This window comes from Zonotrichia albicollis, chromosome 14 (genome assembly GCF_047830755.1).
Source record: "Zonotrichia albicollis isolate bZonAlb1 chromosome 14, bZonAlb1.hap1, whole genome shotgun sequence".
NCBI classification, from domain to species: domain Eukaryota; kingdom Metazoa; phylum Chordata; class Aves; order Passeriformes; family Passerellidae; genus Zonotrichia; species Zonotrichia albicollis.
Window position 1 is genome coordinate 15,658,707 of NC_133832.1, and position 13,924 is coordinate 15,672,630.

The window sequence follows — 13,924 nt, forward strand, 5'->3', positions numbered from 1 at the left end:
GCCAAGGTCACCCTCCTCATCCTACATCTTCCTGAATTCCAGAATCTCAGACTGGTTTGGGTTGGGAGACACCTTAAAGCTCATCTCGTTCCATGGGCAAGGAGACATTCCATGAGAAATGTCATTTCACTCATTTAACAGTAAGTAAAAATGAAATTACTGAGCCTCAAGAATGCAAAATTTAATGTATCATGGTCATCCTGAGTCTGCTGATGGCCACCCTGAGCAGTCCTGACAATAAACCACATTAGGACTGAGATATCTGATCACTTTTGATACTGGGGATTTGACAAAATGGTGATAAACCATTGAGCTGAAAACAAAACACATTCTGGAAGTTTTTTATCCTTTTGCATTACATCTCAGCAAGATGCTCAAGAGCTGAGGGAGATTTGTGACACAACCCAAAGATGCCAAATGCTCCTGCATCTAAAGAGAACACAGGAATGACTGATGCTCTGGATGACAAATGAAGCAATTTTGCACTGTCCCCTCCCACTGATCATTTGTCTCTTTAAAACTGTCAGGACAGTTGCACCAAAATAGCTGCTGTACCTAAGCAAAGGGTATTTTTAAGTGTAATTGCTGTACAGATGTCATTATGATTTTTTTTTGGTACTAGAAAAGTTCTTACCTCATCCCATTCTAAAAGAAAATTAGTTATTTTGGAACCATTGTCATTTGAGGACTGAAAATAAAGAAATAATGAAAAAAAGAGTTAAAATCAAGTGGCTGTAAACGTGTTTTATAAATATTTTTACACATTGAATAAACTCCAACTGCCTTTTAATACAAGGCTGCTGTGCTACTTCTTTTAGTTCTGATAGTTTAGAATATAAATTTATAAACTGTTGATTTTATAAATGAAGCAAATTACATTCTTGGAGCTCTTTTCCTGGTGCCTTGTACTGTGTGCTCACCACCTGCCTGTGCAATCTAAGGGTTCACACAAGCAATATCTGACACATGAAATGGGAACTTCTCCATTTTCTAAGCACAGATACTACAAATAATTTCACTAAAGTCATTTAGCTGGAACCATTTTTCAGCATGCTCATAAGAAAAACATTAAAACCCAAGTAAACACAGCCACCAACAAGCCTTGACAGATAGTGGTTATATTCAAAAGTCAGATCAAAAATGAGAATCTATAGAACCATCCAAAGAAATTTAGTCTGAATGAGTCAGAGTAACTAAAAGAACATTAAGTCATATCTATTTATCATCCAGGACCTCAAGCAAAGATATAAATAAATTAAAATCCATTTTTTCCTCTCTGCCAGTTCAGAATGGAAGAGCCCTGCTACCAACTCTATCACACTAAAGCTGCAGGCAAGAAACTCAGCAAACATTGAAAAAAAAAAAAGGCAATTATTATTTCATTATCAATCTTCACTGAGCAACTTAAAAGGCACCACCTACAGCACACACTGAATTCCTGACAAAGCTGATTTCAATCCTCTGCCCAGGAATCCAGCAGAGAGCTCTGCTCCCCTTCCCTGAGCCCCAGGTGTGGCTCTTACCTTCCACTGCAAGCTCAGGCTGTTTTTGGTTCTGTTAATCAGTTTTGGGGCAGCTGGACAGTCTGGCTCACAGCTCTCTGTGGTGAAGCTCACCAGCTCTGAAATGGTTTCTTTGATGGAACTGCTGGTTGCTGAAACTCTAAACAAAGGGTAATTAATGATGTGGCTGCTGCACTGGCACCTGCAAATGTAAGGGCAGAGCTGGCAGCTTCAGGGATTTAAATCCAAGCAGTGGCTGCAGGGTGGGGGTCACCCAGTTCACCTGCTGACCCCAGACCCTCATTTCTAACCCTTCATTTACTCTGCCATTACTCTCTGTCCATGGAGATATTTTAGGGCTGAAAAACCTGTGGGATAGGGCATGAAAACCATGCCAGGTTTTCCAAAATGGCAACAGGATACCTGACTGGAAATGAGCCTTGTGCTAAAAACACCTTAAAATTCAAATACAGCTAACACTTGTGCAGGAGTATGGGCACTAAGCAGTTAAATCATAAAATAACAATTCTATTGTTATTAAACAATAAAATCACAATTTTCATAGGAATTGCTTCATGTTTTCAGCAGTCCTGCCTCTTTCTGTGGAAAGCACAGCACTGTGCAGGTGGAGCTGTGCCCAGCACTTCCCACACCCAGAACTGTTCCAGTTTCAGAGCAGGACTTTGCTGCAGGGAATCTTTAATCCCACCTGCTCCAGTGGCCCAGCACTGAGTGTGACTCTGGTTCCCCTGGGTTATCAGCAGCTGCTCTCTCCCTGGCCAGCCCAGAACCTCCAGGCAGGATCATTTATTTACTCCTCATCATCCCATCCCACTTCCCACTGAGCCCATTCCCACTCCCCCGCTTGCACTGCAGCAGGTCAGACAAGCATCTCTGAAATCAAGCTGACAAGTCAGATTTCAGATCCAATTTCAAGGCTAAATTATTTCATTTGCCACTGACTTCAGCCCCACAACAATCTACAGAGTGTTGTTCTAAAAAAATATCAGCAGAGAATAATTTAAAGTTTGTAACAGAGAAATCTGAGGAGACAGAGAAGGTGGTAGGGAAGGAAATGAGGTGGTATTTTAATTAAGTTAGAAGACAAATGGGAACTTAGATAGCAAACCCAGTGTCCACAGCATGGTATTATTTCAGAGTATTCCTGAACTGTTTGTATCACCCCTTTTCCATGAAGCCACAATAACCCTGCAATGCCCATATATCCCCCAAAGCTTTATTTCCTTCCCAGCAGCATACCTGGCATGATAATCAGTGGCTGGTCTGAGATCAGGAAGTGTAATTGTTAATTCTTCCCCACTGTGAAAAGGCAAAAACAAACAGAAAGCAGAGTTACAGCTCTTCCTTAAACCTCAGGGCTCAAAGCTCATTGAAAAGCAAAACCACGTAGTGCACATTTAAGTTTCCCACTGTCCATGTATAACTCTTTAGTGACATTACTTAAAATTTATTTCATGTGAAGTAGGAAGGTCTGCAAGTCAACAAACAGCTCCTGATAGAGAGATTGCTGATTGGTTAATGGTTTAAACATTGTGCTTAAAGGAAGAAACTAAACTTACACATAGACAGATTTAAATTTTCCATTTTTACCACTGTTGGATATTGCTACTTCAAATGTAAATGCTGCTGGACTATGACTATGGCTCTCTCCATTCTGTGAACTAACTGGGAGATTCCAGGACAGAACGGCTGATCTTGCTTGTATATCAGAAACCTATTAAAAGCATAAATAATGCAAGTAAGTTTGCTTTCTGCAAGAAAAGGTTAATTAGTCAATAACATGGCGTCGCTAATTGGCCTAGGAAGCTCCTCACTGGAGGAATTCTTTCCCTTTGGAGTGGGAATATAGAGGCATTCTTTGGATTGCAATGATTTCCTCTTTTCATTTCTAAAGGCTTTCCCTTCCAACACCAAACCAACACCACAGTGGGGCAGGAAGAGAAAATTCCTGCATCAAGGTTTCCATCACTCACTTGGAGCAAATGTTCAGCTGGGGAGTCTTGGGCAGGACCCCAGAGCAGATTTAGGCACAGACACCTCATTGTCATTTTCTGACATTCCCTCGCACAACATTCAGCCACTGATCCTAAGGACAGCACAGGCTCTGTTTGTAAAACTCAACATTTCTTGTCTGATTTTTTTTTTTTTTGCTGCTTCATTCCCACACTCCAAATTCTCTCTGCCCAAGGCAACACAGCCCTGGGGTAGCTCAAAGTACAGATGTCAGAAGCAGCAGGGAAAAAGGACTATAGGACCAAAAACCCCCTCAAAGCTGGTGCAAAGGAACACAACCCCTGTTTGCTGTGTGGATAATGCAGAGAAGAGCTCATTAAATTTGCTCAATATCAAACACAGACATTTTAATTACCCTCACCAGACTCCACCTTCCTAAATAAGCCTCTAAATACTCAAATATTTGCTCCAGTTTCTCAATATAACATCAAAAGAGGATCTATTTGTGTAATTTTATCCTTAACACTCCTAAATCCTCTCTGCTGAGCAAAGGACGGTTCCAAGAGTGGAAAAACTTCCAAGAGTTTAGCAGGCCCTTGGTTTGCAAGGTAAAGCCCTCACACACACTGGAAAACTGCAACAGTGGAATATTCTGGGATTACAGGCTGGCAAACTGAGAAATAGTGAATTTCCAGCATGGCTGTCCTTTCCCAGCTACAAACTCTGACAACTAAACTGCATTTATCTTCTCTATTAAAAAAATCAAACCATTAAGAACAAAGGAAAAGGGATTGATAAAACACAAGTTATTTTCTAGGAAGCACAGGCCCAGAAAATAATGGGATTTTAAGGCTAATACTTACAACTGGCTTGCCAATGCTCAAGTGAGTATCACATTTCCTGGATTCTGTGTCAGATTCTGCAATTTAAACACAAACCAGATTATCCCAAAGCCTGAGAGCAACCCAGGCTGTTACCAAAAGGCCACCACGAGATGGAGTTGGCCTCATTAGGACTTGAACAATGGTTCTTATTGTGCAAAGTTCATTTCCCCTGTTTGTTTTGGCTGTGTGAGGGGCAGAAACACCAACTATCCAAAACCAACAGTGGTACAAAAACCCTTTTAGTACATCCTGCACAAAGGGGATCTTTTCCTAATGGAGCAGAAATAGGTTTTCTTTGACAACACAAAAACATTCCTCCAAAAATGAGAGGTGTTAAAAAAAATGATAATAAGATCTTATCTCTGCCTGATTTGTTTTCCTGGAATTTCTATGGCAAAACATTCCCAGTTTGGAAGAAGCCTGAAACTGTCTCAAAGACACTGCACAAGGTTTTTAGTAGCCACAATGTATTAAAAAGCTGAAATTAGAACTAATTAAACAGCAATTCTACAACTGCTCAAATTTTCGTATTATCTTGAAGCTTAAATGCTCCTGGTTAATCAAAAAGTACCACAAACAGTGACACCAGAAGTTCTGGAAGTACCTACAGGTCACCCTCACTGGGAATATTGACCACTGGCTCAGAAATGGCAGGGAAGTAAAAAGGTTTAAGATTAAATATTTTTGAAGACCTTATTTGATAAATACCAAATGAAAAAATTTTATATTCCAATGATTCCTAGAGAAAAAAAAAATCTAACAATAATGGATTTCATAATGGATTTCAGGCTTCCTCTAATCCTGAAGAGTGAAACAAATTTATAAATTCAGCTTTTTCAGAACCTGTTTTGCAATGAGTTCATAGAAACAACTGAGATTTCCCCTGTCCATGGCACCTACCTCCCATCTCTGCCTCTGGACTGCCCTTTGTTTTTCCTATCTGCTTCTGCTTTAGTGCTCCAACTGCCCCTTGCTGGCCCTTTCCATTCCCATTGGGAATTGTGGCATTGGAAGAATTAAGGACTTTATGTGGTGAGGAGGGAGGGCTGTTCAGTTTATTGTTGGTGTGCCCACTGGCTTGTCTGTCCTTTAGCCTCTTCTTGAGGTGCTCCTGCATTTTGAGACTCCTCTCGTCCCTCTGGATGAAGTTTGTCCTCCCATGGGAACGAGGTTCTGCAAAGAAGGGAGAAATGACTTCATTATCCTGAATTATTCATTTGACATCTGAATCTACAAGCTGGAAAATCACTAAAATCCAGCCCCTGGAACTCCCCTGTGCATGTCAGTCTGGAAGTGCAGGGATTTTGGAGTTTGGGCTCTTTATAAACTTAATTTTTTGGGTCTTTCTCCTGTCAGCTGCTCCAGATTCTGCTTTACAGCTGCCTTTCTTCCCTGCTACAGACACATTTACAAAAACTTAAGCAAATTTAGGACCCAAACTGAATTTTTCCAACACATCCTGAATGTTTTAGCCTAGAGTGAGTCAAAATGCATAACTGCCAATTTAAACTTGACAATGAATAGTCTTACTAAGCTTAATTTCTCTTTTAAGTCTTGATAATAAAACAAGGATTAGAGCTTGGTTTAATTCAGCATAACCCCAGTCCTTCACTAATTTATTGCTTCACTCAGGTTTTTAGAGTGGGTCTGCATTCACCCTCCACTTTGGATAACAACACTTTTGGGGTTGTTTTTGTTCACTTTTCAATCATATTTGGACTAAAACAAATACATTCATCATTCATGTATCAAATGAAGTTCATTTTCAAAAAACTTCACAGCAAGGCTGTGACAAAACTCAGAGGACAGAGTTCTAGGGAAGGGAGTTTAGGAGTCACTGCTGTGGTATTTGCAGAGGCAAAAGCAGGGATGCATGACTGGAAAATCCAACATTTCTCAGGTACAAATTTGCACAATTCCTTGAAAACAGAGGATGCAAACAGAAGAATCAGAAGGATTTGCAACCACACTTTGCACACTCAGGGACTCGCTCTGTGGGACTGGGCGAGTCCCTGCCCCACAGGGGTGTCCTAGGTTAACAACACAACCCAGGGGGTGTGTGGGGAGGCAGGGCCAGCTCTCCCCAGGGCCTGGGGACCCTCGGGGCTCTCACCTTGCTCCTGGAACACGTGTGGCGGCGGGGGCTGGTGCATGAACTGAGGCGGGAGCTCTCCCGTGCCGGGCACCGTGGGGAACACGGGGTGAGGGGGGGGTGGCAGCAGGGCATGGGGGGGGTGCATGTAATGGGGCACGTGGGGGGGAGGGGGGGGCGGGGGGGGATGCATGGAAGGATGGAATTCCCCCGAGTGGGGCACCACCACCACTCGCCGAACTCCGTTTTCTTCCACCACCTGCGGGGAAACGGGAGAAAGCAACGGTGAGGCCGGAGAGAATCCCATCAAATATTGTACAGCCAACAGGGGATTGACTGCCCTGCTCTGGTTCATATCCAGAGCCTGACAGGCAGGGTTTGCACACCAGACCAGATTCCAGTGGGAACCAGGCAGGTACTGCTGGGATGAAGTGGAGTTTGAGGCAGTCAGTCTGAACAGTCACAGAATCCCAGGGTGGTTCAGGTAGGAAAAGGCCTCAAACTTCACCTCATCCCACCCCAGGGACCCCTGCACACAACAGGCTGCTCCAAGCCCTGTCCAGCCTGTCCTGGAACACTTCCAGGGCTGGGAGTCCACAACCTGCTCACTCCTGAATTATTTCACTCCACTTTGGCAGAACCCAAGAGAACCAGCCCTGGGCTCCTCCAGACACTGGGAACACAAAGTTATCACCTCATCTGACAAGAGCAGCCCAGGTAACTCAAGCTCTGATTTAAAGCTGCTTTCCAACTTGTCAACCCCTGTCACAACAACCAAGGGAAAACAACCCAACCCTGCTGGTTTCAGGTGACAGCAAACACAGAAGAAATAAATGTGGTTTTCAGGCTGAGCAGCTCAGTGTTGCCAGGGCTTTGCCCACTGTTTGCACTGAGGGATCCATTTCACAGGGATCAGAAATTGTCTGGGGGAGTCTTTGCTCAAGGTCTGCAGAGCTGAAGAACAGCAGAAGCCCAAAATTCCACTGTGTGCAAAAAGAAACTCCCTGGAGAAACCAAGAGCTCACAGTTACAGCTTTCAAACCTACTCACAACACTCCTGATTTTCAATATTACTACAACACAAGTTCTGTTTCCACATTTGGTTTTGATTATTTCCTTTTAAAACACATTAATTTAGAAATAAATCAAACTGGGAGTATCTCTGGTAACAACATGCAGGTCTGACCTGAACAACCCCCAGGAGTGGAAAATCCAAGGGAGTGGAAAAGCAAAGCTGGGAGAGCCCAGAGCCCTGCTCATTTCCCAGACACATCACTGGAATCAGTGTTTACATCACCACCACACTCTGCTCCAGCAGTGCTGCTCTGCTGGAATTTCAGGAGATCAGGGCTGGTCAAGAAAGGGGCACTGAAAATTTGGATAAATTTTTATATTAAATAGAAAACCTGCAGCCAGTTGGGACTGTTCACATGACCCAGCTTCACCCTGCAAACAGGACTGATGAAAAATAAACATGTGGATCCTGTTCATGGAGCTCAGACAGTCAATTCAGAGCTGTTCTTGTTGCTAAAAGTGTTTTAAACTGCTGGGAGCAGGATTAAAAAATTCCTGGAACCTGGATCAGACATTACTCAGTAACAGAAGGGACAGAGCCCACAATAAAGCGAAACAGTTGGTAAGTTCAATGGAAAAATGGCTTTTTTTTTTCACAGCTAAAACCACCAATAAATAATAAAAATATTATTAAAATTTCCCCAAAAAACCACCCTCAAGAGAAATGAAGGTACCTGAGATACGTAACCGGGAGGCACAAAAATCGGCGGCATGGAACCGTTTGGTGACATCATAGGGACATGTGCTGGACCTGGCAAGGACAAGGGGACACTTCTTAACAAACAAGGCTTTTCCCATCTGGAGACACCTTTTGTCAAAGGTGTCTGAAACATCAGGGATTGCATCCCATTCTCTGTCTGATTATTGGCTTTATTCCAGCCACCACGCTCTGGCCAGGAGTGTCTTTGTAATTGCACAAAAATCTGTATAAATAATTTTAATCTGTATAAATAATTTTAGCTCTTAATTTGTGACAGTTAAAAATCTGTAGTACTGAAGGCAAATGCAAGTATTGGGGTAAAGGTGATGTAGGAATTTAAAAATTAATTTTAAATACATTAGTTTTTGTATTAAGCTCAAGGGAAGTATTTCTGTAGGGGATTTGATGAAAGCACAATGGACACATTTTATGTAATATCATGTAAAATGGTGACAAATACTCCAAAAATGGAAATATTGCTAAATTCAACTTGACTTACAGGAGATATTCAGCCCTGACTGGGGTTTTCTGTCACTCACCCAGAAGGTAAAAAGGAATTTGCAGGCACAGAGTGGAGCAATGACTCCCCCACCTCACAGCACAGGGAGGTCCCAGTGCCCCTTAAAGTTCTTTAACTTATTGCAATAAATACCACATAAATCATGTGTTAGGATCCTGGGAAGACACTTAGCCAAGGATCACTGCAAACCCATCTTTTGGGACTGAAAATCTGCAGGATTCAGGGAATCCTGGCACCTTCCCAGCGCTGCCTCATTTGTGCTTGGACACAAACTGAAAAATCTGATTTATTCCAGTGCAGAAAACACATCTGACATCACAGAAAAAACCCAGTGGAATAACCTTAGAACCAAAATATTTGGATTCAGCACTTGAGGCTCCCTTTACCTTGAATGCACTGAATGTGTCCATCTTCAGTTGTAATTGTAAAAGTTTCACCTGGGTTTACCTGCACAAGAATCACCTGCAGGAAACAAAACACAAAAGAGGGGTTGGGGGCTTTTTAAATTTTAAGACATTCTCTGGGGGAAAATCCCTTCTCTTTAGAGACAAACAACATCAGAGCTTTGGCAACTTTGGAGTAAAACAGGAAAATGATGGGTAGAATGAAAATATTTCTTCCTACTTGGACATAAAATCCTTGTATTTTTCCTCTGGTTACTCCCAGAAGTGCCTCACTTGATATACATGAAATAAGCTTTTAATTTCACATTTCACACTGATTTTTCTGCTTTTTCTGAGGCAGTGATGACCTGAGATTCACATTGCATCCCAGGCTTTTCCCACCAGCTCTGCCTGCAGCTCCTGTGAGCCCAGGTGAGTTTTCCCTGTGGGAGGAACCCAATGATATCCCTGCAGGTCCCTCTGGTCCCCTGGCACACAGATCCACCTGGAGCTGGGCCAGGACCACTCCTCAGGCACTGCTGGGATCCCAAACCTTCCCCTCATCCTACCCCAGCCCCAGGGGAATTTTGGCAGCTGCACTTTATTTTAACACCTATAATACTCCACAGTTAATCCTTTAATAAAAGGGGTTCAGCCAGGTAAGAATTCAGGCACACAATTCAAATTCCACCCTGGTGACAGCTGGCACTGATGTAAAAATTGAAATAAAATGTGTTTGTCAAAGCAGTTGTGAAAATCAGTGTAATTTTCTTCCATTCAATTTTCATAAAGTGCTTTTGCACTATTCATGGAGTGACATTTGTAGCAGGTAGATGGGACCTGAAGAAATCACCTGGGCATTTAATCCCTGGTAAAATGAGTTACACATGCCATTAATGAATGATTTTTTCTGTGCTGGAGCTCCCTGAACTCCCCAAGGACCACTTTCACTGTTCTCATCACTACAGACTCCAAGAATAAATGATAAATGCTATTATAACACTGGTTTAGCAGCTTCTGCATATTGGTGTATTAATCTTTGATTTTATTTTTTATAACCTCCCTTGTAGGGGAGAATTTATGCTCCTTGTACAGGAGAATTTTACTTTGGGTGGGTGATTTGTTTCTGGATATAAGGAAGCCACCAAAACCCCTGAAAAGGCCATTTAGGCACTCAGTAATATTTATTATGGTTCCAGGAGAGTGAGAGATGGCAGAGAATGCCTTTAAACGCAGCATAATTTGCATTAATAATGAAATTTATGCATATTTGTCACTTCAGAACGCAAGTAAACGCATTACTTCAATGCTAATACATTTCTTGGGGTAGAGGGAGAGAAGCGGTGTCAATTGTTTAAAGAAAACTGACAATAATGGGCTGGGGATTTGCCAGAGCACAAGAAACAGGAAAAAGATTTGCTGTGGATCCAGGATTGCACAGGCAGGGAGTGACCTCAGGAAAAGGCTCATCTTTGAGGGAAGAAAGGGAATGTTTGAGAGATTCAGAGCCTCTGAGGTGGCACATGCTCAGCACAGATCCATGAGCTGCAGCTCAGAGCAGAGGGAGGGATCCCAGCAGTGCTGCAATCCCAGCAGTGGAGCCTGGAATGCCAGGAATGCTCAGGCCCTGCCTCAGAGCACTGACTCACTGGGATCCATGAAGAAAACGCAGTCCCAGGCACCTTCCAACGAGGAACATGTCCAGGAAGCTGCAGCAGGGCTGAGGGGTGGATCTGAGCCAGGGGAGAGCTGAGCCCAGGGGCTGCCAAAGCCTCCAGGGGTCCTGAGCTCCTCTGGTGGCATCTGCTCTGCCCACAGCTCTGCTTTTAGCCCATTCACACATCTTCTGATCCAGAAACCCTTCCAGAAAACTTCCAACTTTTGCTTTAAGTGAAATGGAGCTAATGGATTCACTGGCCAAACACACAGGTTTGGCTTCTGGAAACAAATCTCTCTGCAATAATTAAGTATTAGCAGTGTCCTCCACAGCACTGGCAGAGAAATAATTAAAAAATTCTCTGCATTAATAAAGATTGCAAGTCAACACTCTCTTTAATAAAAAGATTCTATTCAAACTTCAAATCTGCTCTTCAAATGCATCTCCACAATACAACTCTATTTTTTTTTTTAATCTCATCTGATTGCAGAGTCTTCTCTAGGTCCTGAAAATGTCAGTGACTGTCACCTCCATGTCCCACACACAGAGCTCTGGGGACAGGAGCCAACTAAATCTACCTGATCTCCTTTCCTCATGAAACCTGAACCACCTGAGCCACCTCCCAGCTGGGCAGGGCTGAAATTTCACCTTCCACTGCCAGAACTTTAGAAATATCTCACAGACTTTGCTCATTTCCAGACATACTCTTGTCCTTCCACCTCCAGGGTCTGAGGCAAAAAGGGAAAAGGACTTTTTCTTTTAAAAAGTCAATTTTTCCAAGTATACAACTGAAACAAGACAGATTTCTCCATCTTATCCGCAGCAATGACAAGTTAGAGATCTCATGTAAACTTTCAGCATTTATGGCCTGCCAGACCTCAAAGGATGGGAAGAGCTCCCAGAATTTGTAGTCCAAAGCACTCAGCTCTTTCTGCTGAACAAAATTCACATTTACTGACAATTTACACAGACTTGGGCTTCAGAACTGTTCTGCTGCCACTTTTTACCTGTGTTTCTAATCCTACCAGGGACTTCTGAAGGGTTGTGCCCAATAAAGCTCTAAAGTTTCAACTAAATACACTCAGGTTTCACCACTGCACTGTAATTATTAATGAAGACACTCAAAACCAGGAAGCCAAGGTCTTCCCTTTCATTTTCCTGTCATAGATTTCCTCTGCAATCCCTTGCTTATCTTTATTCATCACTTCACAGGAGTTTGAAAACCTTTATTAACCCCCCAATTTTTCCTTTGATTTTTGGAGTTTGTAGCTCCTTTTTAAAGCCTTTTTTTATCACACCTGCCCACTGCCTGGCAGCTGAATGATTTTTTTTTCCTCTCTCCATTTCTGTTTAACTCCTGATGTCAGTGCTCACTGGCTGATCCTTGCCCAGCTCTCAGAGCTGGTTTTTGTGGAGCCACCATCCCAGTTGCTCCCAGTTGAGGGCTGACTTGCCTGCTGGATGCTGTCCCCGTTGACCATGTGAGGTAGAAGTGGCACTTCATTCAGCAGAGGGGTGGCTTCCAGGGGGGGCGGCTGCTCAGCCATCATTTCTTGGGATCACTCATGGACACCTGCTCCAAGGGAAAACAGGGATGGGGTCAGATCCAGCTCTCCCCTCCTTGAATCATTCCCTGTTTGTTTGACAAACTCGGCTCTGCCAATTCCAAGTGCACCCAAACACTTCAGTGTTAGCACTTTTAACTTCTTTCATGTCAGCAATAAATGTCCTTTTCCCAAAATTCTCCCCTTTAATTATCAGGAATATTCAGCCATGAGTGCTGGAACTGGTACCTCAGTGCAGCAATTACACAGTAAAGGAATTTACATTTATACTGCAATTTATTCTTAAATTTGCACTTCAAATTCCTAAAGTGCTTCCACTCCAGACCCCAAGCTTTAGGCTACATAATGCACACACCACATTTACATTTTAGTGATGATCAAAAAAGCCCTAAACCATGCAATTTCTCCAATACAAAATCTGCCAGGGTGAAAACAAAGCTTGAGACAACACAAAATCCTGCTTTGTCCCCAAATTTTTGACTGACAACTCTGGGGAAATGTGAATGGAAAAGTGCTGCAGAGTTGGGAGCTTCCAGGGAATAATCTGTAATTAGAGCAAGTCAAAATACACATGATACAAATTAATTATAGTAATTAGAGCAAATCAAGCTGCAAGCTCCCATGGTAGGGAGTTTTCAGTGTATAGTTAATCCAGCATCCATAAAAAGCACAAGATAACAGGATACAGGAAATGCTGACACTTCCTGCTCCTTTCCCATTACCTCCCATAAACCAGAAGGCAAAATCTGGTTAGGAGGGTCCAATTCCTTAAAAATAAAAAGCAAACCACAAAACACCTCCCTAAATCTGTGCATGAACCAAGTCAGGCTGCTTCAAAGTGTCAAATCTTTCTTCAGTTCTCCACAAGCAGCAAGGAAAGGGCAATTTTTGAGGAAGAAAAAAGACAAAAACTGATTAATTCTGTACCTGTGGGACTGTATTTCCAGCAGATTAGCAACAGTAGGAGAAATATGATATAACTAACATAATTTCTTCTGGTTTTAACTGATTTTGCACAGAAAAATCTGTAAGAAAGCTGAGATTACAAAGGTTTTCCCTGTGTTATCAAGACAAGGCAAAGGAGCTGGTGGAATCCACTGATAAAACCCCCACTCCTCCTTTGCAAAAGCAGCTCCAAATCAGAGATGCAATCACACAGCCACAAAATGCAGCACAACAAACTCCTCAAGACTTCCCAACACCCAGCTCCTTTCACAAGGAAATTCCTCTCCAGGGCTGCTCCAGTAACAGCTTCAGGGAGCCAAACATCACTGCAAGGTGCAAGGGCTGGACAGGACCTCAAAGATCAAATTTGCATCAGCTTTGGCCTAAATACTCTTAATAAATACACTGAAATGCCTGAGCATGGGATTTATTTCCTGAATAAAATAATCTCCTTTTTGTCAGGTTTGGAATTGCCTCTGCCAAGGATGCAAATTTTAACTATTCCACTTAAAAAACAGTAAAATTCAGGCAAAGGTTTCTTCCTCTACACCTCTCCCATTTTTTGAGGTTGGATCTAAGCCTTAAGAGCCATAACAAGAATTCACTGTACACAGCAAAATGAAAATTC

At 42.6% G+C, this 13,924-nt stretch overlaps 1 protein-coding gene across 1 annotated transcript in view; it reads right to left on the reverse strand.

Annotated features, from left to right (window-relative positions):
* The window catches only part of LOC102075014 (fibronectin type-III domain-containing protein 3a), a 39,033-nt gene that overhangs the window by 10,424 nt on the left and 14,685 nt on the right, over nt 1-13,924 (reverse strand). The window contains exons 3-12 of the mRNA XM_074551361.1: nt 12,241-12,359; nt 9,133-9,208; nt 8,201-8,277; nt 6,474-6,711; nt 5,261-5,533; nt 4,340-4,395; nt 3,083-3,237; nt 2,763-2,822; nt 1,524-1,662; nt 635-688 (exon numbers count right to left, since the gene is read on the reverse strand). Coding sequence (XP_074407462.1) covers nt 635-688; nt 1,524-1,662; nt 2,763-2,822; nt 3,083-3,237; nt 4,340-4,395; nt 5,261-5,533; nt 6,474-6,711; nt 8,201-8,277; nt 9,133-9,208; nt 12,241-12,336 — 1,224 coding nt within the window. The 5' untranslated portion in view covers nt 12,337-12,359. The remainder of the gene's footprint in view (nt 1-634; nt 689-1,523; nt 1,663-2,762; nt 2,823-3,082; nt 3,238-4,339; nt 4,396-5,260; nt 5,534-6,473; nt 6,712-8,200; nt 8,278-9,132; nt 9,209-12,240; nt 12,360-13,924) is intronic.